The sequence below is a fragment of the Rhea pennata genome, chromosome 1 (assembly GCF_028389875.1).
Source record: "Rhea pennata isolate bPtePen1 chromosome 1, bPtePen1.pri, whole genome shotgun sequence".
NCBI classification, from domain to species: domain Eukaryota; kingdom Metazoa; phylum Chordata; class Aves; order Rheiformes; family Rheidae; genus Rhea; species Rhea pennata.
The window spans coordinates 132,179,623-132,201,140 of NC_084663.1; the positions used below are offsets into that span (position 1 = coordinate 132,179,623).

The following is a 21,518-nucleotide window of genomic DNA, read 5'->3' on the forward strand; positions in this document are numbered from 1 at the left end:
GATCTAGACAATGTGTCTGCATCCCAGACTGGCACCTTCAGGCACAGAAGAGCTCGCTTTTTGTATGCAGTCATCCTTGGCTGCTTCCTCCATGTCTGTATTATTTCATGCTGTCAGAAATGATTATTTTACCATTGCTAGATTGAAAATGTGTTGTTTGTTGATTTACCCCATGCTTTTAAGCATTTTGGAACTTACTAACCTGAAATTGGAAATGGTATTAAAGCAAACAACATCCTGAGTTAAAAGCAGAAAAGTATTTACTGAGATATTAATTGCATTCTTTTCCAAGGGAAAGCATTTTTATCCATGCAGACAATCAGCTTCTCAGCGTAGTTCAGCACGGTAGAAAGCATTCTTATTACATTGATTAGACTTTCTGTGGGTAAGAAAATCTGCAGTCAGCTGGTGCAAAAATGTCTAAAGGTCAGAGTTGTAGGGAGAATTACAGTATGTTGTTAGGCTTTAAATAAGACAGATAGCTTTACTGTAGAAAAGTTGTAAATACTTATTCATAGACTGAAGAGCAAGAGCATGCAGATCTGCTGTTGAAGTTATTGGGAGCTCTGTTTGCCAAGCTGGGGATTTCATTTTGAAACAGGCATTAAAAATGAATAGAGCACATGCTAATATTGAAATTCTGTTAATTAAATATAAATAAAACCATACATTTAGTAAATCTGCTAATTAAATATAAATAAAAATAGAAATCTAGTAAACAAAAAATATTTACGTATCCATACATGTTACTCTTCTATCCATGCTTTGATATTGCCCACATACTAATTGTGGAATCTGAGTGGGCCATATGAATTTCATCCCATTGAATTACAACCTAGACAAATTCTCTTGAATGGGTCACCCTCAGCTTCCTTGACAATCAAAAAAATATGTATATGCAGAGTCCAAGTCATCCAACATACATATTTACAGAAGGACAAGATATACATACAAACCCTCAAAATGCCTATTCTTTTTGACTATGAAGGAAACCTCAGGTGACTAGCTCAGATGTACACACCTATGCTCAAGATGTGCATTTTTCACTTTTTTTCCTTCTCTTTTATGATTACTTTTAATAATTACTTAAAATGGGCCATTTAGCTTTTTGACAAGCAAGAGCTTTTTGTCAAGCAAGAGCTATCAATGTTGAAAATGGCTGTAGTGCTATAAACATGACGGTCTCAGGATATAAACGCAGCAAAGTTGGACAAAATAGAGAATATTGCTTGTTAGCACAGTTGATGTGATCTGGAAAATCAGACAGGCACCATAGTGTCTCTTCAGGTCTGAAATAGAAGCCTGTGCTGAGTATCTCACATAAAAACTAAGACAAAGGTTTAACTGTATTTTCTAGACTCTGGATTAATCTAATTTTATTTGGAAGTTTCTTCCATAACCTGATTCCTTCAGCTAAATGTGATTTTTCCCTATGAATGTTCTATCCCCGGCTTCCCTGAGTCTTGTGTGATTTGCATGATCTCACGGGAGTTTAGCTACGTGATGATTCAGAATATATGAATAGGTAAATAAATCTGAAGACTTTAAAAGGTAAGAGCTGGTTATTTTACCAAAATCTTGAGGAGGTAGGAATTACAAAAAATATCACTCTGTAGGCCGAAGATGAGTGTGTTACTCTAGTTCTCATGGTCATGAAGCATTTTCAACTGCTAAAGGAATGCAGATTGTCATATCACATTAGTCTTACCCTAGTTAGCTGGTGTAACAGGTATTGCAAAGATACAGAAGCACACATTTCAGTGCAGACTACACAGCTCTACCAAGACTGACTGCACCTATTCACATTGCTAGCTTACATTAAATTTGTGTCATCATGTTTCTCGTTCCATTGTTTTTTATTTCAGTCTGCTCAAAAGTAGCTTGAGGCACCCTATAGATGCTGTGGTTATATCCTCAAGTTCAGTGTAGCTGGGCCCCAGGAATATATTAGAGTACCTGTTACCCTTCGTAATTTGTGAAACAACCTCACAGTTCCCCTGTGAAAACAGTATTACCATTTTTCTTTTACTAACAGAGAACTGAGACAAAGACAGATTCATATTACTCAAATTTAGACATGTAGGAAGTGGCATCTTAGCTCCCTCTTTAGACAATAGAAAGAGGTAGGAATCTCCAGAAGGCAATTTACCCATTGTACTGGAGACACTTCCACTATGACAAGACAAATCACCTTCCACCAAATATGGAGGTAATGTAGCCACTTAACTGAGGACAGGCACAGAATAAATGTAACTGATATAAATCCTATCAGAAAAAACTTGGTCTTGGTTACATGAACTCTGTAGAAAAGTGGAGAAGTAAACTCAAGCTTCCTAATTCTCACTTAGACTTTAAACGTTCCTCCTTTTTCAGCCTCTCCTTCTCGAGGTTCAGGTGTGCCTGTGGTTAGAAAAAACTCCTGAGGAAAGGCACAGAGACACTTATGGTTGGACTATCACAGCTCCTTCTTGTAGAGCATCTCTTGAAAGCCAGTTCACTCTTTAATTGGACTTAAAGAGTATATTGTACTTAGCTTTCTACCAGCTCATTATCAGTATAATGCAAGGAACTGTCTTTAAAGCTTTTAATGAACTAAGGCAGATTAAATCAAAGACACTTTTAACATTCCTTGACTTCTAAACTAGAGTTGCATAGAAATAAAAAGACATAGATGGAACTTTTTAGATACTCAAGCCTTGATTACAGAACATCACAGCAATCAGAGTATGTTCTGGTTCACCTATTTTTGAAGGTAGATGAAAGATGCTACCTTCAAAAAGGCATTTGTAATAGCAGCAGATAAGCTAATAAAAACAGTTCAATTTCAATCTAAGCCAAGAGCACAGTCTAATTTTGTGTTTGCTCTTAAATGCCTCTTAACATGCTAAATTTCTGCACTTGTGTGCTACAATGATTGATCCTGTATGTATCCTGAGTAAACACATTATTTGCACTACCTGAACTGAGGAGGGCTGTGAGCTCCAATATGTATTTGCTCTCTTGCAGATTCTGGTCTAAAGGAGTTGCATCTTACCTAATAAAAGATAAAAAGCAGAAATAAGCACATTATTTGAGATGACTTTGTCATGTAAATAAAGCAAAATGTCATATCACCATTCTTTAGAAACTTATTACTTATAAAATGCACAAAATGGAAAGAAACCATTAACTCCTATTTTATTTCACCTTTGGTAGCTTAGTAGTTGGCGTATTCTCTTGTTTTTCAAAAATTAATGGATCAAATCTCCACCCACTGTTATTCTCCACCCACTCATTCCCATCATTTAATCATACTCACTTTGCTAGTTCCTTTCTGAGATTCTCCACAACTGAAGCTTGTTTTTGAGCTGCAGCATCATTGTGCTGCAGCATCCCACACCTCAATAATTATCAAGACTACTTCTTGGTCTCAAAGCTAGGTAATGTGCATAAAAGGTACAATGTAATAATGTTTCTCATCTCTAGAATTGCAACTATATTACCTGACACATTTGCTCAGTATTGCAATGTCAGTTTGTTTTGAAATGACACATTTTTCCAAGTTCCTATCAATGCTCCCTAACTCACTTGTCCTATACACAGTACTCAGCCCAATTGAACTGACCATAAAACAGGATAGCAATATTTGCAACACTGAATAGCCCCTCTTGAGCTATATCTATTGCATGAAAAACTTCATATAACCAGTCCATGGGAAACAGGAACTTATGTGCAATTTTGGCTGGCTGGAGACAGCCCTAACAGTTTGGATGAGCCTATTGAGTGTAACAAACTCTGTTGGAATAAGCTGAGCTCACGGGCCCCTGGTGTACACTACTCTGACTGTGCCAGCATGTCCCCTCACAGCATACACTGGACATATGGTTCCTGAAGTGGTCCTCTAAGACCCCCAGATATTTTCTCTGGCTTCAAAGTCTTCCTGGAGAAAAACTAACACAATGTGAAACTCAACTCTGTATAAACAGCCAAATCAATCTTTTTAACCATTAATATAGTTAAACTTAAGAGGCCATAGGCCCATACACTACTACACTGACTTTCTAGAGAGAAAAAGTGATTTTTATCCAAGGTTGGTTAAAAAACAACAGTGGTGGCACAGGGTCTCATTTCTCCAGTTTTCTATGATTCATTCCTGTAGGGGTGAGCAAAATTTTATAGCTCAGCTATTTCTCCTCCTATAGGGAGTTTGTCCAACAGTTCACTAAATGAATCATTTTTTATTCTCTCCCTTGTTCTACAAGAGTTTTTATAAAAAATTTGCATTTTCTATCAAAGGTTTATCACAACCCATGTCTAGTGTACAGCAAACAAAGCTGAAGAAATATTTTCTTCGCTGCTGCTTGGTTTCACTGGACAATGTGCCCAAAACCAAATGAGAGTGGTACACTTGCAAAAGGAATCTGTAGCTGGAGCAGTGAGAAACCCCACAAAAAATGGGAAGCTGAAAAGGGAAGATATTAATGGAGTCAACAGATGCAGGAGGACTTAGCAGTGGAGGGAAGCAGTAAGTGGAAAGAAAGCTGCCATGACAACACAATGCAAGAACAAGAATAATTTCAGCAGTTCTGGTACCATAGATGAATAGATGAGTACAGAAAGAGAAAAGAAGTAATAGTCTTGGAAAAAGAAGTCCTTACTTAAACCCTTAAAAGCACAGAAAGAGAAAAGAAGTAATAGTCTTGGAAAAAGAAGTCCTTACTTAAACCCTTAAAAGTCTAGATTGAATTGGTATAGATTGTTAAAACAAGGCAGTCTTATCTCCACACTGTATTTTGTGCAGGTTAGTAGGTGTAGACTTGAAACACATTTGTACTACTCACATGGGCATAACTCAGAAAGAAAAGCTGGTTGTGTGTGAACTCAAGGCCTGGCAGTAAAGGCTCTTCTTCTCCTCCTCTCTTTTCTACAATCCATCTCCTGTATGCCTGATAAGAAAGAGGCATTGAGTGCCCTTCAGTGACATGGAGTCTAACTACTTCTTTTTTTTTCTTTTTTCTCTTTTTTTTAAGAAATACTGTCTCAGCCATTTTTCACCTACTTACCCTGAAAGCCTCTCGCAAACCTCCATTATCTGCAATGTTTTCTGCCAAAGTCCTCTTGCCTTTTACCTGGCAGAATGAAAGAACATCAGTCATTTGACCTGTTTCTGAACTTTCTTCTTGATCAACTTCAAGAGACAGGAAAAAAATAAAACAGGGCAAGAACGACCTCAGCCAATTTCAGCAATCATATCTCTGGTAAAGAAAATCGGTTTTCAATGTGAAAACTGTCAGTAAACAATTCTCTGTGATGAGTTAGCCTGGCTCTGGGCCTAGATCTCAATAGCACAAAATGGAGTAGATAAAATGCCCTCAAGAATCCTGTCCCTGATCTTTGATCTGGGCATCAATAATTTTCCCTCAAGTCTGTCTCTCTCGAGTTGTATGTGAGATCCAATACCTCCATTCTTAAACTTTTATTTGAGAAGTTATATTTGTTTCTCTACATAACTCTTTCTTTATGTACTACTGGGAAGCTACAATAACTTTTAAGTTATAACATAAAACAGCATAATTAAAAACAAAACTGTCAGAGAGAAAATTGAAATTGATAGTGTATTCAGTGCTCTAAAAAAATCTTTTTAGATTTTTCCCAGTATTGATTCCAGCAGCAAGAGCACTAGCAACAAAAATATATTTGGAGAAGCAGTGCTATCTAAGCTTTCTGAAAAAGCCAGTCTCCTGGTATTAAAAAGTGCAATATCATTATGAAGAAACCCTAATTTCTGCAAAATGCAGCAATGTGTCTGATCAGCCGGCCTACTAGGATCTTAGCGTTATCAAACTGTATTTGTAATTAAGTGTAACGAGCAATGTAATTGATTACAGTTTTGAGCAGAGCTCTAAAGGTCAGTGCTGACCTGCAAATCATCTGCTGCTGGGTCCTCCTGTGCCACAGGGGATGAGTGCAGGGGGTTGGGGGTCAAGACCCACCTTAGTGTCAGGACAGTAAAAGAGAGGAAAATGGGGGAGGAGAGGTAGAAGGACCCAGGGAATACCCAGGCACATGCATGCAGCCCCACCGCTCAGTGCAGACACGCGCCTGAATCAGACCTGAGGCATCTCGTTTAACCTGGCAAGGGCTTAAGATGGAAGAAATGGAGCACAGCTCTTTCCTTCCAGCCCTCCCCTCCACACAGGAGGACGGAGGTGGAGATGGGAAGGAGATAACCAGGAGAAAAGGTGCTGGGCATCAGGAAACATGTACACATGTATATTAGCTTTGCTTCTGGGCTACATATTCCTAATTTTTCCTTGGAGTAGGCTCATGAAGAACTCTTGATTTAGATCATAAAATGAGAGCAACCTAGTAGTGGCATGCTGCCCATAGGTTATTTCATTAAGGCTTTCCACTGATCTCAGGCAGCTCTGGGTCATGCATCTGAGATTACTATGTGCGGACAGTTCATGACCAGGTGCAGGGACCAAGATAAGCCCTTTATTTGATCAGATGACTTTAGATGATTACTGTACTCTGAAGCAATTTCTATACCCACTTTTTCTTTTATTAAGTGTCTTTTCTTGAAACAGTTTCATTGCAAACTGAGTGAGAAAGTGGAAAAGTAAATAGGTTTCTTGAGCCATACAAAATGTTCCTAATTTTTTGTAAAAACAAAACAAAACTACAGAATGTACAAATATTGGAGATGTAAATGACATAAAAAAGGAAAGAAAGAAAGCTCTTTGCACGTGTACATCTTCATACAGAAGCTATAAAATGTTGCAGAAAATATGAAGATTTTTTCTTTACCGTCTAAAAAGAGCTTAAAGTTATCCCACAGAAATCCACTATAATATTTTGAGAGAAAAAGCCTTACAAGTGACAAGGCAGCAGATAAAAGGATCTCATTGTTAAGCCCATCCACTAACTTCAAAGGTTCAAACTATCCTGGAAGGGAAAATTCAGATCTACTCCACATCAAGAGACACTGTAGAAAGTAAAGTAGATGGATGAGCCAATGGCAGAAGCATGGGAAGGACTCGGCCAGTTCCTTGGGGAAGGTTTTAATGACCTACTGTAAGTGACATTTTTGTGTTGATAGTCCTTGTAGTGCAGATGTTCAGGAACCAGACAGAGAATTTTTATTTGCAAATTATCTTACATGAAGTACTTCAAGTCTGAGCTCTTGGACTTCAGATTGGACTGCAAAATGACCATGTTATCTCTGAGACTAATACAAATAGCCCAGGGGAAAGTGTTAACATTACTGTTAGACATCTAATGTAAACTCTCTATTCTTAAAAGGCAAGAAAGTATTTCTGATGCTAAAATGCAAGTAAAAGGGGTAGAATTGAGGGGGAGGAGGAACGTATTTTATCCTAAAAATTTAGATTAAAAGCATATTCCAGCTAAAGTCAATGGAATGATAGCTTTTCATTTGCAAATGTCTGGGATTTAGCCTATTTATCCTTCATTTGGGACACTTACAGAAGATGCACATTTTCAGAGAAGCCCATATTTCCAAGAGACAATAAAATGGAGACCATTTCCTTGCCTCTTCTTCTCAGTCCTTTGATATGAGCTACTGCTGTCATACTCTCTTCATTTGAGATCATATTGTGTCTGCATGCATGCATGGAAGAAATAGAGAATTGAATGTGGAATAACATAAGGTTTATGCATCCATTTTATAACTGTAATAAATAAGTAATAAATAACAGGCAGAATTGCTAAAGGGATCTATAAAACATACTATTTTCTTCTTTTCAAAAAGAGTGACTGCTCAGCCCTCATCACTGACCTCACTTTCAGAAGACATTGAATGCGCTCACAGCAATTAGACTAGCCCTGCTGAGTGACTTCATCCTCTTCTTCTGTTTCCAATATTACTGTGAGAAGCAGTTTAACCCTGTCACCAGTGTATGGGTAGTGGTATTTGACTGGACTAATCAAATGTGACAGACAATTTTGATCACAATTAGCTACCTCAAAAAATGATTTGTTGTGAGAATCAAGTTGGTAGTCTAATATCCCACTATGTTGGGGTTTATGAACAGATAATTAAAAAAAAAAGAAAAACACCAACAAAAAAACAAACAAATCAAAAAACAAAAACCCTTCCTAAAATCACTCAAGTACTTTCAGTCATTGGTATTTTACATACAGGTAAGCCAGCTGTCTTCCAGTAGTAATTGCTGTATTGGTTAATCATGCATTTTGTCTTCTCTTTAAATTTTTCTTCTGAGTCAGTTGTCCACCAAGGGTCTAAATTTCCATTTTTGTCATATTTCCGACCTAGAAAGAAAGAAAGAGGAAAAGAAGGAAAGAAGGAAAGAAAGAAGGAAAGAAAATGAACCTTCTTGTTGGAAAAAATATACTTTTCCAGTTTTAGGATCTATCATCTGCACAAAAATTAGAGCTAAATGTACGTGTGCCTGTACATATGTGTATGTGAAAGTGGATAAGACAAGTGGGAAAAATCTGGGGCCAGTGAAGTCAGTGGTGAAAACCTGATATTCCTTTTACAGCCATTTTCATTTTTATAATACAGTTGTAATGACTAACAAGTACTATAGTACATCTTATAATTATTTACAGTGTAATAAGCACATTAGCTTTCCTGTAAGTACAACTGTGAGTACTTTTCATCCATAGCCCGTAAGTCTTGGATTTTGCAAACTGGATGATAACTCATTTATTATTAATTAATTATACATTTCACTAGAAAAAAAACCCAAAAATCTGTTTCATGGAAAATGTCTGAACTTTCCATTTTTCACCTTGGAACATTTGAACCATGTTCATGGAAGCAAGGAGAGCATGTACATCACATCCCCCAGGCTGGTGGTTACATCAATGGCTCATGGAAGAGTAGGTCCCTGCTCTGTCTAGTTTATTGAAGAGTATTTAATCTCTATCATCTCTTCAGCCAGTCAGGGCAGGAATCTAAAAATCTGACTCTCAGAGCAGACCACTACGCCTTGGGCTAGGCTCTTATTTTCCAAGCACAGAAACAGATATATCTTTAGGGAGTGCATCTATTTAGACAAGACAGCACATTCCAGGGAAAAAAAAAAAGGGAGGAGGAGACACTGAAATTGTCTTCAGTACTTTTGTAATTGGTATTATATGTCTCTACTGGCTGTTTCCTACTTCTCTTTCCTGGAGCTGTAAAAAGAATCAAATCACAGAGCAAGGCTGCACTACCTGAACAGCTAAACCTGCTCTTCAAAAACATTTTGCATGCCTTGTGTCCATGTTACTGCACCACTAGACAATTTAAGACTTGACTACAAGCCTTTTGGGAATAGTGGTCAGCACTGAAGACCGAACACATGCAGGCCTTCCACATCATACTGCAAGATGGAAAAATTAGCCATTACTCATGCCCTGTAACATCCCCTATAAAAGGGTCTTTCTGGAGAAGACACTCCAGGAGCCAACTTTATCAAATCAAACAATCCATTAATTACATGGATGTACTTGCTATACTATAATCTGTATGATATGGAAGTGACAGGGCAAGTGCAAGTTTGTGAATAAATATTTTTCCTTTAGGGAGAGTTTGCTCACCCAAAACGTTACAGAACAGTGTCAATAGGGTACAAGTTTTTATTTTTAACGGGTATTCAAAGTAATGCACCATACACAACCTAATTATTTAGGCATTGAGTTAAAAGCCTACTTTTCCTTAAACTTTCTATATATTCAGTGGCGAGAGGTTCTTCTAGATAGTGAGTCAGAGCAGGAGATCAGTCAGACACTGAGAACTGCTCTCTGGAGGAGGCTGTCTCTCTCTAAAGGGAGCTGTTTTACAAAGCACTTTCAAAGTTAGCTGGTGGGAATGCCTCAGCCCACCAATGTTTCAGGAAAGCTGATAATGTCTGTTTTGACACTTTCAGAGCATTTCTTCTTTGTTAATTTTGCAATATATTTTAATCAAGATTTGTATTTTAATATTTTAATATATTTGACTTTTAAAATTTCAAAACTGAAATGAAAAGATTTCTTAGAAAAAAATTTTGTTATCCAGAAGTGCTTTCTTTGCACCATTGCCCCTGCCCCCAGCCAGGTCTTCATGAATCTGTTGTTGATTAAGTTTCCATACTTTCTGGAAACAAGTAAACAAAAAGTGTCAAGATCATGGCATTCCTTATCAAAAAAAAATCTGGTTCAAGCAAGCAAGAGTGTATGTAAATAAATAACAAAAAACACTTCAAAATTTCCCTTACACAATTCAGCACTGTGTAAAAAAATAACAAAAAAATCTGGAACATCTTTCAATCTTTCTAATACGTCAACTCTGTAAAAATAGTTATCAAAATATAGACAAATACTCACCATTGCTATCAAATCCATGAGTAAACTCATGACCAACAATTACTCCTATAGCACCATAGCTTAAAGACCTGTAACATAGAAAAGTATTTTTCCTCAGAATATATCTATATTCATGAACATCAAAGTACAGGAGACAGAAGATGAAACAGCTTTCTACTTCAGGAAAGACTATTATTTATTTAATTGGGGGGATGGGAGATGATCTAAGAATAATACCTACAAAATTTTGTCTTAAACTCTGAATGTGAAATTCTCATTTGTTTACAAACAGCTTTTAATGTAAAACCTTGAAGAGCATTGCAGTGGTTCACTTTTCCAACCAAATCCTTGATTAGCATCATCTCAGCTCCAGAATGTCTCTTCTAGCTAATTGCATTATGCATATTCTGAGAACAGGACAAAGTCATAGGTGAAATTGTTCTCTTAGCATAATCATAAAAAAAGCATAGATCAAAGTCTGCAATGGGTCTGTGTAGTGCCAGCTCTAATCTTCCATCTCTGGCATGCAACAGACAGACTTGCAAATGGTTGACACTAGTTTGTGAAGCACTAAACAGATCTCAATTCAGTTCTGAAAAGGGAGGTTACACAGTTTCCTTTCACATATACAGGAGCAGGACATGTTGGACAATCAGATCTAATGCACTGGAGAACCAGAATAGAAAGAAATATTTCGTATTCCTGTTTGACAATTAATTATATTCTCCTGGTTATATCTGAATAAACATGCATTTGGGAGAAAGAGAAATGAACAAGGGAGAGATTCTGTTTTCTGATATCAAATGCAGTGGATGGTGGGGAGGATGGGAAGCTATCCACTAGATACATCTTTCATTTGTTAGATTGTTTTCTGTGACTTTAATTATTTCAGTTATTGAGATGCCATACCTCAAAGTAGCTTAGGGTATTTCTAACACATCATATTAAAATAGGAGAAAGGCTGAGGGTTTTGAAGTAACATGTTATTACTGGACTTAATGATCCATAACATGCTAATTGCTCATCCCAGTCATGATCAAAAAATATTATATGATTTAATTTCCCTGCTCCTATAACAATTCTTCACTTCCCTTTTTTCTTTCCTGAAAGTTAAATTGCATGTGATAAAATCTTCCCTAGTGTTTTTTTCCCCAGTACTATTGCAAACCTTCATTAAAAAATGCTTGTTAAAATTATACATTTCAGCAATGGAAATATCATCCTTTTGTGTGACAAGTTTGTAATCTTGTGTAGCACACAGTGATAATTATCCATACTAAATGTACTATGTTAGACTTGTTTTCCACATCTGAAGTAAAATGGTCACACGGGATCTTTTGCAGCTGGAGAAGTACAAAAGGAAAGGCACAAAACATGTAAAGAGGTCCCTTAACTAAGCCCTATAGCTAAATATATCTTATTTTTCTCTAGGGCTTAGCCAGCAGTTCAGGAAAAACTTTATATTCATGGTAGCAGTGTGTTCAGTCAAGTGTATCCCAAGCGAGCCCACTGTTAGCACAACACTTCCCCCGGGCAGATCCATCCACGTTCCCATTGCCATTACATTTCTTTGGCCAACGATGACAGCCAGAAATGTTGGAGGATGTCCAGGTGGCCCTTGAACCTCCCCAGTTGGGGTTAAGCTTTGGCTGTTCCTTCTGTGAACCCCCTTGAGCACTTTGTTCAGCACAGCAGGATTTTTGCCAGAAGCACTCCCAGCTCTGCTCACGCTCTTCACTTCCAGCGGGATGGAGAAGGGGAGAGCTAGGGGCAGCCCAAACGGTACCAGATTAGAGAGGAAATTTCTGGGACTGGGAAGGCTCAGAGGACTGTAGGGAAGCTACTGACTCCTAGTTTGAAGTCTTGATTTCAATATGCCTGGCATTGAAGAATTCTAACTATGATTGATGGTATTTGAATGCTACTTTATTTTGTGCACTGATGTGTAAAGTGATATCTTAGCTTCCCCTTATGCAAATAAGTGCAGCTGATTTCATAGTGGCTATGCTAGAACTGGACACCTGAACTCCACTAAATATTAAAGATTTGCTAAATCTGTTTTTCAGCAAATACTAATGATTTTTTGATTTTTTTTTTAATTCCAATGTCATGTATTGTTTCTTTTAAGTAGACAGAAAACAGAGACAGAATATTTCAAGGACAAAAGCAATCTGTTGTCTGATATAAAACAGCTACCTTTGTTTACCATATTTTGTTTTGATTATGCAAGCAAAACCAATTTAAGTTAAGGTAACCTTTAAAGAAGAGGAATGAGCAAAGCATAATTCTTTGAAAGAACCACAATTTTATCATTGTGGCAGAAGGTCGAGATACAGAGAAACCTCTTCAGAAAGCAAAGTTAGAAATAGGTCTGTAATAATGACTGCAGAAAATAAGTTCTCCTTAACTAGAAAGGACTTTCTTCTCTTCCTAATTACCATTTAAAGTCACCCAGCTCCTAAGAATTCTCTTTGAATGCAAATTCATTTGTTCCAAAATTGAATGTGTCTTTTTACAAATACTGCCAAATTTCCTGTTGACATGGACACATCCAGATTTGAAGATGGCAAACCCAAAATGTTTAAAAAAAAATTTAAACAAAGATTTATTAAGGATGTGTTTCACTAACCGCTGGCTTTGCATAATTGTAAAATAACTTTCAGAAACTGCTGTCAGAGACTTTTTATAATCTTCTCCCTCCCTAATATATAAAGTTACTGAACTGCATAAAAGCAGTGATTTTTCAAAATTAACTAAAGGTGACCTATAATTATTCTTCAGCTACCATAGCACATGGGGCTGCTGGGGCAATCACTTAACCCACATGGAGATAGTCTTAGGCACCTCAACAGGCATGGGAGAAAGCTGATTGTTAGTTTTAGATTTTAGCAGAAAGCAAACAATAAACTGATAATACCCGGCTCAGGGTATTCTGTTCTCTTGAAGAGTGCTGCTTACCTGATTTACAATTTCTTTTAATACCTGCCACATGAACACTGCTGCATCTATCTGCTTGCTACAGAATTGAAACACTTCCACTCAGATGCACTTATTTACCGATTCCTGAGAGAAATCAGTCATCAGTTTAAAACAACAGCAGCACATACAGCTCCCAAGAGTAAGAAAAGTTATCACACAAAATAACAGCATTCAAAGTCTGTTTTCTCAATAGCAAAAGCAGCACAGCAGGGAAGGACACACCCCAAGAGCCAAGCTTTCCCTACACAATGACAACACAGTATTACCGCGAGTGATCTGTTGGACATCTTCAGCCACACATTCTTTTTCTCCATATGTATTTCTAATACTTTTCCCTGTTATTCCTCATTTCCAGCTGTAAGAGGTTCCCTTGTTCACTACTCACCTAGGATACTCTGTTCCCCAAAAGAAAGGTTTTTGCAGCTCTCCTGCTGGGAATCCTGTAACAGCAAAAAACGGTAATAGTGAGTTCCCTAGTTCAGTATGGCTGTATCACAGTCACAATACCCAGCCATCTGGATTTTATGATTATTTTTGTTTTTTTCAGAAGATTCTGCAAAGCAAGTTTTCCCTAAGATGGTCCTTTCAAAATATAATAGAGAAGATCTTTGAGTAGAAGCACAGATCCTCACTCCTGCAGGACCACAATGGCAACAAGATGCTGTATTACAAAAATTTGATATTTTCTTAAGTGGCTGCTTGCATGTGTATGCATATTTGTGTGTGTGTGTCCCTGCGAATAAACAGCCAGTCAAAAAGGAAACTACTTAATTGCCCCGAGATGTGTTGGCAGAGAAAATATAGGCAAAATACAAGATTTAAGAAACCATTAATGAGGCCTCAGTACAGCAAGAGACATATGGAAGTAATAAAAAGCAAACCTAAGGATAGTCTGTGAAAATTAGAGGTGAAGGAACAAATAGTCCTTAGGCACTCAGTAATGACAGCTATTGACTAGCAAGGCGGAAAAGCCAGGCCAGCTACAAGAATCACCTGGCTGCTTCTGGTAAACTCCCCAGTAGCCAGAAAACATCATTGGAAACACTTCAAAGAGTGCTGATCTGCTTATGTTGCACTTAGAGACCAAATTAGTTCCTTGAACTCAAAGTCCCAAGCCTATTTCTAATTCCTGGACTGCATTTCAGTGCTATGATTCAGGAGCTGAATACAACAGTTTAAAAATCCAAAGATTTACTAAATAGTTTAAAAATCCAAAGATTTACTAAATAAAACAGATACCTGGGCAAATTTTTCAAATATTGGTGAAAATTGCAGTCCTTGCAGGCACAAATGTGGAATCTGATGTCTAGCAACAAATTCCCATCTACAAAGCATTGGGCTTACACCTGCTTTGAAGACTACTCAATGTGAACATCTCCTCATCAGTGAGGAACCCATTTCCCTGGATGATTCACTTGCTTTACCAAGAATCTTTGCTTTAGTTTTTGAGATCCTGCCAAGAAACCAACCAGTGATTCAGATCAAAAGAAAAAATGTGCTCAATTCTGACTCTGTTCAGTTTTTCACCAATAAATGGGAAAGGGTTTTCTATATATCTGAGATAAATTGTCAAGTAAGATTTTTTCATTTTCTTCCAAAGTCTCTAAAAAGAATATGCTGAGTGTGAAGCAGCAAGTGGCATGTCCTCCTGGCCTACCCATCTGCATTCTGTACTACTCCCCCCTGGCTACGTTCACCACACATTTGGAACTGACTTGCAAAAAGTATGATTTTCAAAAACTTTTTTTCTGATATTTTTTCTCTTATTTCCACAGATGGTTTTGTTACTTAAAGCAAGTATCAGCTGCTTTTTTGATTGGTAAAAATGCAATTGTGCAAGTGTCAAGGACAAAGTCTTCTTGATATACTTCTATTTCCCTTACGGCACACCCAGAAGAGTGCTCAGTATTCACTGTGTGTGCTGTTAAACATCTCATTTTAACAGCAAACTGATCAAAATTACTTGTTAGTATGATAAGTTCTTCCTAAAAAGCCTAGATGAGTTGAGAGAAGGACAAATCCCTCCATTAGGGCCTGGTCCAAAATCCACAAAGGCCAACAAAAGTACCTCTAGGCTGGACTGTGGCACTTTGGTTTATATAAATTGCACTTTCCCTCTTCTGTGTTGGGATATGCAATGTAAGCAGCACAGATAGGTCTCAATGTATGTTCATAGGCATATAGTGCGTATCCAGTTTGGTTTGCAGGACTTGAATCCTCAGTGTCCTGCTCACAGACATTTTGTGACTGATATTTGTATACATTGTCATTGGTTTTATGGGCTAACTGCCATTTGGTGTTAAGCACTGGAAACACACTCTGGACTTCATTGGGTTGTCCCTTTCAAATAACGGACCTTAGCAAAACTTACTGGGCATCCAAAAGAGGTTATTTAATGAAAGAAACACCAGGGTCTGTTAACCTTCTTCCCTCCACAGGTAATGAGAGGAACTGAGGCCAAAATAAACAAATGAGATCATAGCAAAGATGATACCAATTAAGGTCTAACAGTCACCCCACAAATCACATTTAGGGATCACACATTCCTGACACACCACTATTCAAAAATCTATATGCTTGCCATCACACCAGGTGACTATTAAGGAGCTACAGTCATCTTCTCCAGCTATAAGTTTGTATAATGAATTTGCACTTGCAAGTGTACCAGGAAAAGCTGCCTCTGTAATGTGCAAATAGATCTGTTTATACTGAATTAGGTGCAAACTTTTACTCTCAGGTTCATTTACCCCCTAAAGGCATCTTTATGTGACAGTGCTGAAACAGTCAGATGAGTTAAGCAGTGAGATAACGCTTTCACTGAATCAGTCATGAGAATTAAAGAGGGAAGAAGCTCCAACCAGGAGTTCACAAAACAGATTGATAATTGTTTCACTCCAAGTAAGGATCCATTTTAGGAAAGACATGCCTGAGCACAGAGGTTGTTGAAGGAAGTTTCTGCTTCTAGGCAGAAACACTTCTATAGTTAGTTTGCTCTGAAAGAAACTTAGAAAGTTTTTTCAAGCCAAAGCAGAATCATAAGCCAATAGAATGCAAGGTATATTCCAATTCTCTGAGTCTTCTTTAAGTATATTACGCATTGCACAATAGGCAAGTCCTTAAAAAATTATGTAATATTATAAATGATTCCTGGTAAAGCAGAGGTGTTTTGTTCTCTGGAGATTAGTGGCACTAAATGAGGAAAGGTGCTTGTCCTTGTGGCTTGCAATGGTACAAGGAACAGCTTCAGAGCTAGCAACACAAGGCTTGTGTAAGCAACATCTCCCTAAGGCAAGCATCAATGAGAAAATCCTTGTAAGCAACAAGGACAGTGTACCTAAAACTAAGAACACCTTGAAATTATAACAGGAGATAGCTCTCCTGACAGTTTCTTATTTTGTGCTGCTCTGCATCCCTCTTGAGTAAGGAAATTCCTTTAAGTCTGTGCTCCTCGCTTGCTTGGCATAATCTGGCTAAAAGAATTAATCATAATACTCAGAGAGATCATAGGATGTAGGAGCAATAAATACTAAAGCGATTATTTATATATCATGGGAGAACAAGCAAGCAAAGCACTGATCTGGAGAAGGAAGTCAGACAGACTTCAGAGTTTCACATCTTAAGGAATGGATATAGGCACTGGGAAGCTTCTTCAGGTTAGCCCTTGACCACAGATTTAGCCTGTGCTAAATCTTCTCGTGCTTTCTCCCTTTACATGCCCCCACAAGAATAATGTAGGCCAAAAGCCCCTCTCTCAGTTGTGTGTACGTTTCATTGCTAATGCAGGCCTGAGCCTACTCTCAAGGCTTTACTCACCAAGATCACCCAGAGAAAAACACGTGTTCTCTCTTATTGCAAACACCCTCCCCTGTCATAAATCTATCTGCCATGTGGATGATCTGGACTTGCAAGTCTGTCTTGGCTGCTTTCCTACATCCTACCTACTTCTGCAGCAATATCCTACAACTGTGGATAGCAGAGTTCAGGCTGTCACAGAACACCAATGATACCCCATCCAGGCACAAGCAGCAGCATAGATGAGCCGGGCTAGATCATGCACTATTGTGGGCAGCACAAGAAACTAGGAGCCATGACCTATTTTTCATTGACCATTGCACATTGGAACATGAGCGATCTAACACTTATGTCAACTCAAAGCTAAGGCTACACAGGGAGGAGGTGGGCATATGCTTGCAGTACAAAGGAGGGATTCATCAATTATCTGGCTGCCCACCGCTAGGCAGTGCAGTTCTGCTCCCTCCTCTTTCTTCTCTGCTGTCCATTCCCTCTTCCTCCATTTGATCCTTCAGTAGACTGTCCAGGCCATCCATGGACTCACAGAACAGTTGAAGCTGAAAAGCACCTCTGGAGATCATCTGGTCCAACCCCCTTGTTCAAAGTAGGGTTAACTACAGCAGGTTGCTCACAGCCACTCCCAGTAGAGTTTTAACTGAATCCAAGGATGGAGACTCCACGACCTCTCTGGGCAATCGAGGCCTGTGTTTGACCATCATAGTGAAAAAAAATCTTTTGTTTCCATGGAATTTCCTGTATTTCAATTTATGCCCATTATCTCTCATCCTGTCACACTGGAGGCACTACTGAGAAGAATCTGTCTCTGTCTTCTTTAATCTTCTCCATCAGATACTTATATGCATTGATCAGATCCTCCCTGAGTCTTTTCTTCTCCAGGATGAAGAGTCTCAGCTCTCTCAGCCTCTCCTTTTATGTCAGATGCTCCAGTCCCTTCATCATCTTCATGGTCCTTCCCTGGACTCATTCCAGAATTATCAAGTCTTGTACTGGGGAGCCCTGCACTGGACACAGTACGCCAGATGTGGCCTCAACAGAGCTGAGTAGAGAGGAAGGATCACTCCCTTGACCTACTCACAATGCTCTACCTAATGCATCCCAGGACAGCACTGGCCTTCTCTGCCACAAGGGCACATGTCTAACTTATGGTCCCCCCAAGACTCTCAGGTTCTTCTCTGTAAAGCTTCTCTCCAGCTGATTGGCCCCTGCCTGTATTTTGGGTGGATGCGGCTATTCCTCCCCAGGTGCAGAACATCCCTGACATCCTTCATGATGTTCCTATCAGCCCATTTCTCCAGCCTGTCAAGGTCCCCCCTGAATGGCAATATGTGTTTCAACTACTCCTCACAGTTTTGTACCGTCTGTGCACCTGCTGAGGGTGCGCTCTGTCCCACTGCCCATGTCATCACTGAAGATGTTGAAAAGGGTTAGCTACCGTATCAGCCCCTGCGGAACAACTGCTAGTGACTGGACTCCAGGTGGACTTCATGCCACAGATTACAACCCTTTCAGCCCGGCAATTCATCCAGTTTTCAATCCACCTTATTGTCCACTTATTCATACTTCATCCATTCGTCTAGGAGGATATTATGGGAGACAGTGTCAAAAGTCTTACTAAAGGCAAGATGCTCTCCTCTCACCCATCAAGCCCATTATCTCATTGTAGAAGGCTAACAGGTTGGTCTAAGAAATAGTTTCCAGGATGATTTGTTCCATCACCTTCCCTGGGATCCAGGTGAGGCTGACTGGCCTGTAGTTCCCCTGATCCTCCTTCTTGCCTTCTTGAAGATAGGGGTGACATTTGCCTTCTCTCAGTTCTCAGGAACCTCCTCCAATTGCCACAATCTTTCAAAGATAAGCATGAGTGGCTTTGAAACAACATGGCACAGCTCTCTCAGCACTTGTGGGTCTCATCAGGGCCCATGTACTTGTGTATGTCCATTTTGTTCAAGTGTTCCCTGATCTGATCCTCCTCTACCAATGGTAAGTCTTCCTTGCTCCAGACTTCCCCTCAGGGTCTCAGGGGCCTGGGATTCCTGAAGGGTGGTCTTGCTGGTAAAGACTGAGATGAAGAAGGCATTGAGTACCTCGGCCTTTTCCATATCCTTTGTCACTAGAACCTCCACCCCATATTGCAACAGGTCTACTTTTTCCCTAGCCTTTGTTTTGCTGTTAATGCACTTGTAGAAACCTTTCTTGTTACCCTTTATGTCCCTAACCAGATTCAGCTCCAGGAGGGCTTTGGCTTTCCTAACGCCATCCCTGTATGGTTGGAGAGTGTCTCTCTGCACATGGTAGACACATAAATGCTTCTTGGGGCAAAAAGTCACTATTTCTCTAGATATTTAAAAGGAAGCAGTATTTATTTATTTATTTATTTAGTTTCAAAATCCTTAGGAGCAAAGACATCCTACAAATCCTTCTTCATCCATACTTGCCACAGCAGCTTCCTCTGCCTCCCATGGGCCATGACAAATCTGCTGAACCTTTTCCTCATTTATCATACTGCTCCACATGCAGGAACATCTCACGCAATGGAATGCACCTGGCTTACTTTAAATATTCTGCTCTGAATTTATGCTGACTTTGAAACTCCAACAGCACTCTACCTGCATAGAGCTGCTTTTAACTTAACCGAAGGCATCTTCACTTTATCCATTATATCAATTTTAAGCCCTTTCTCTCAGCAATGGAACAGCAATATAAAGCTTGTTAAAATATATTTAAAATTTGAAACAGTTTTCCTCCTTGCTTTTACCATGGCTTTGCTGCCACTAATGAATCCATTACCCAGCTAATATCTTTATGGTTTTATTATACACATTTTGCAGGTGAACACACTGCAATTCAGGGAATGCTGTTACTTGCCCAAATAGACACAAGCAATCACTTTTAATCTGATTGTTCATAGAAATTATGCAGACTTTCCCTATGACATTATTCTAATAATGGACGAAGTAAACTAGAAACACGTGGCTCACAGAATCATGTGAAAATTTGGGGTCCACATCTAAATATCAATTCAAATTCTCTAATTGAATGCCATTATTCATTTATATTGCATGGCACTTTTAACTAAGCATCTAGTAAAAATCTTGTAAAGCCTCATTCCAAGTCAGTGCATTTACAATTTCCAATAATTAGTTGGTTTGTTTAAATGCAACTTCTGACAAGCTACTGTAAACAGCATGTAAACAGCAGGGGTGGGATACAGCTGTGCTAATTCTGGGATATACATGGGTCTTTGCTGGTTGTTTTATTAGCAATTCTTAGATGTGTTTAAAGTCTGTAACCTGCTTTTCAAGTGTCATAGAATTAATTTTGATTGGAGAGTTTTAAATGGATAAGATATAAGGAAAAGACTAATTGCTGGTCAGTAAACAAATAATTTTGAATTTACATAATGAATTGAACATGAGGACTACTAAGCTGCTGTTCAGTTATCTAAACACAGGAGGTAGGGCAGGGCACGGTTGTTTAATAAGACTCCATACACTTATGTTTGGACAACTTAATCTCTTCCCAGTGCCTTTTGAGATGCCTGTTTCAGCTCCAGCAGCCAGTCTAGATGGGCAAAGGTATCCCTGCAGGTTCTAGCTCAGACCTTTCAGACATGAGGAAATATCTCTAGCTCTCTAGGGTACCCCAAATGGCTTTCAGCACCTATATTTAGATGATTAGAGTTAAACTCTCTGTGTTACCTGAATCTCCCAAGTAATTTCAGGTTTTATCCTGTGAGTATAGAGGATAAATAAAAGATAAATTGTGTGAGGCACAGTAAATATTTCGCACTATGCGTGAGTTCTAATCTTTACTTTCAGAGAAATAGTGAATGTATTCATTAATAGGTAAAGAGACATAATCGCCTTAAAGCAGAGGACTCTGCAGCCTTTGGCTCAAATCTTGGCTCAGTTTCCACTTTACCTGGAAAAAAAAAAGGTCTTTTCTCAGTTTCTGGCTCCTGCTTGTAAAATAGAACCCAGCATTTCCCAGCCTCACTGGGGTGATGTGAAGTGAAATGAATGACTGTTTGTGAGAGGGTCAAGTAACATAGTGTTAAGATTTGATAGGAGCTAGAAAAGATGTAAACAGACATGTCTTTACCAGACCCTTTGGTCTTTATTTTAGAAAGGGAAACAACTCTCTAGATTCTCCCAAGAAAAAGTCCTCCTATTTTATATATTTATAGATAATAATTTTTGGAAGAAGAATCTTTGGAAGAAGAAATAAAAAACAGATGCAAGGATCACATATTATTTCATCTGTGATAAAAGAGAATGCTGGTCACTAGTAAATCATGAAAGCTGAAAACCAGGATCACTTTAACACACTCAAAACTTCCTTAAGAACACAAAATGTTCAGTCCAAGGCAATTACATTCATTAACCTCACGGAAACTAATGGAGCACTTAAAACTACTTCATCAATAA

General features: G+C 38.6%; 1 protein-coding gene across 1 annotated transcript in view; it reads right to left on the bottom strand.

Moving 5' to 3' along the window:
• Positions 1 to 21,518, bottom strand: part of PHEX (phosphate regulating endopeptidase X-linked) — a 105,000-nt gene that overhangs the window by 1,857 nt on the left and 81,625 nt on the right. The window contains exons 16-21 of the mRNA XM_062600341.1: positions 13,664 to 13,718; positions 10,321 to 10,388; positions 8,144 to 8,274; positions 5,043 to 5,108; positions 4,821 to 4,925; positions 2,958 to 3,034 (exon numbers count right to left, since the gene is read on the bottom strand). Coding sequence (XP_062456325.1) covers positions 2,958 to 3,034; positions 4,821 to 4,925; positions 5,043 to 5,108; positions 8,144 to 8,274; positions 10,321 to 10,388; positions 13,664 to 13,718 — 502 coding nt within the window. The remainder of the gene's footprint in view (positions 1 to 2,957; positions 3,035 to 4,820; positions 4,926 to 5,042; positions 5,109 to 8,143; positions 8,275 to 10,320; positions 10,389 to 13,663; positions 13,719 to 21,518) is intronic.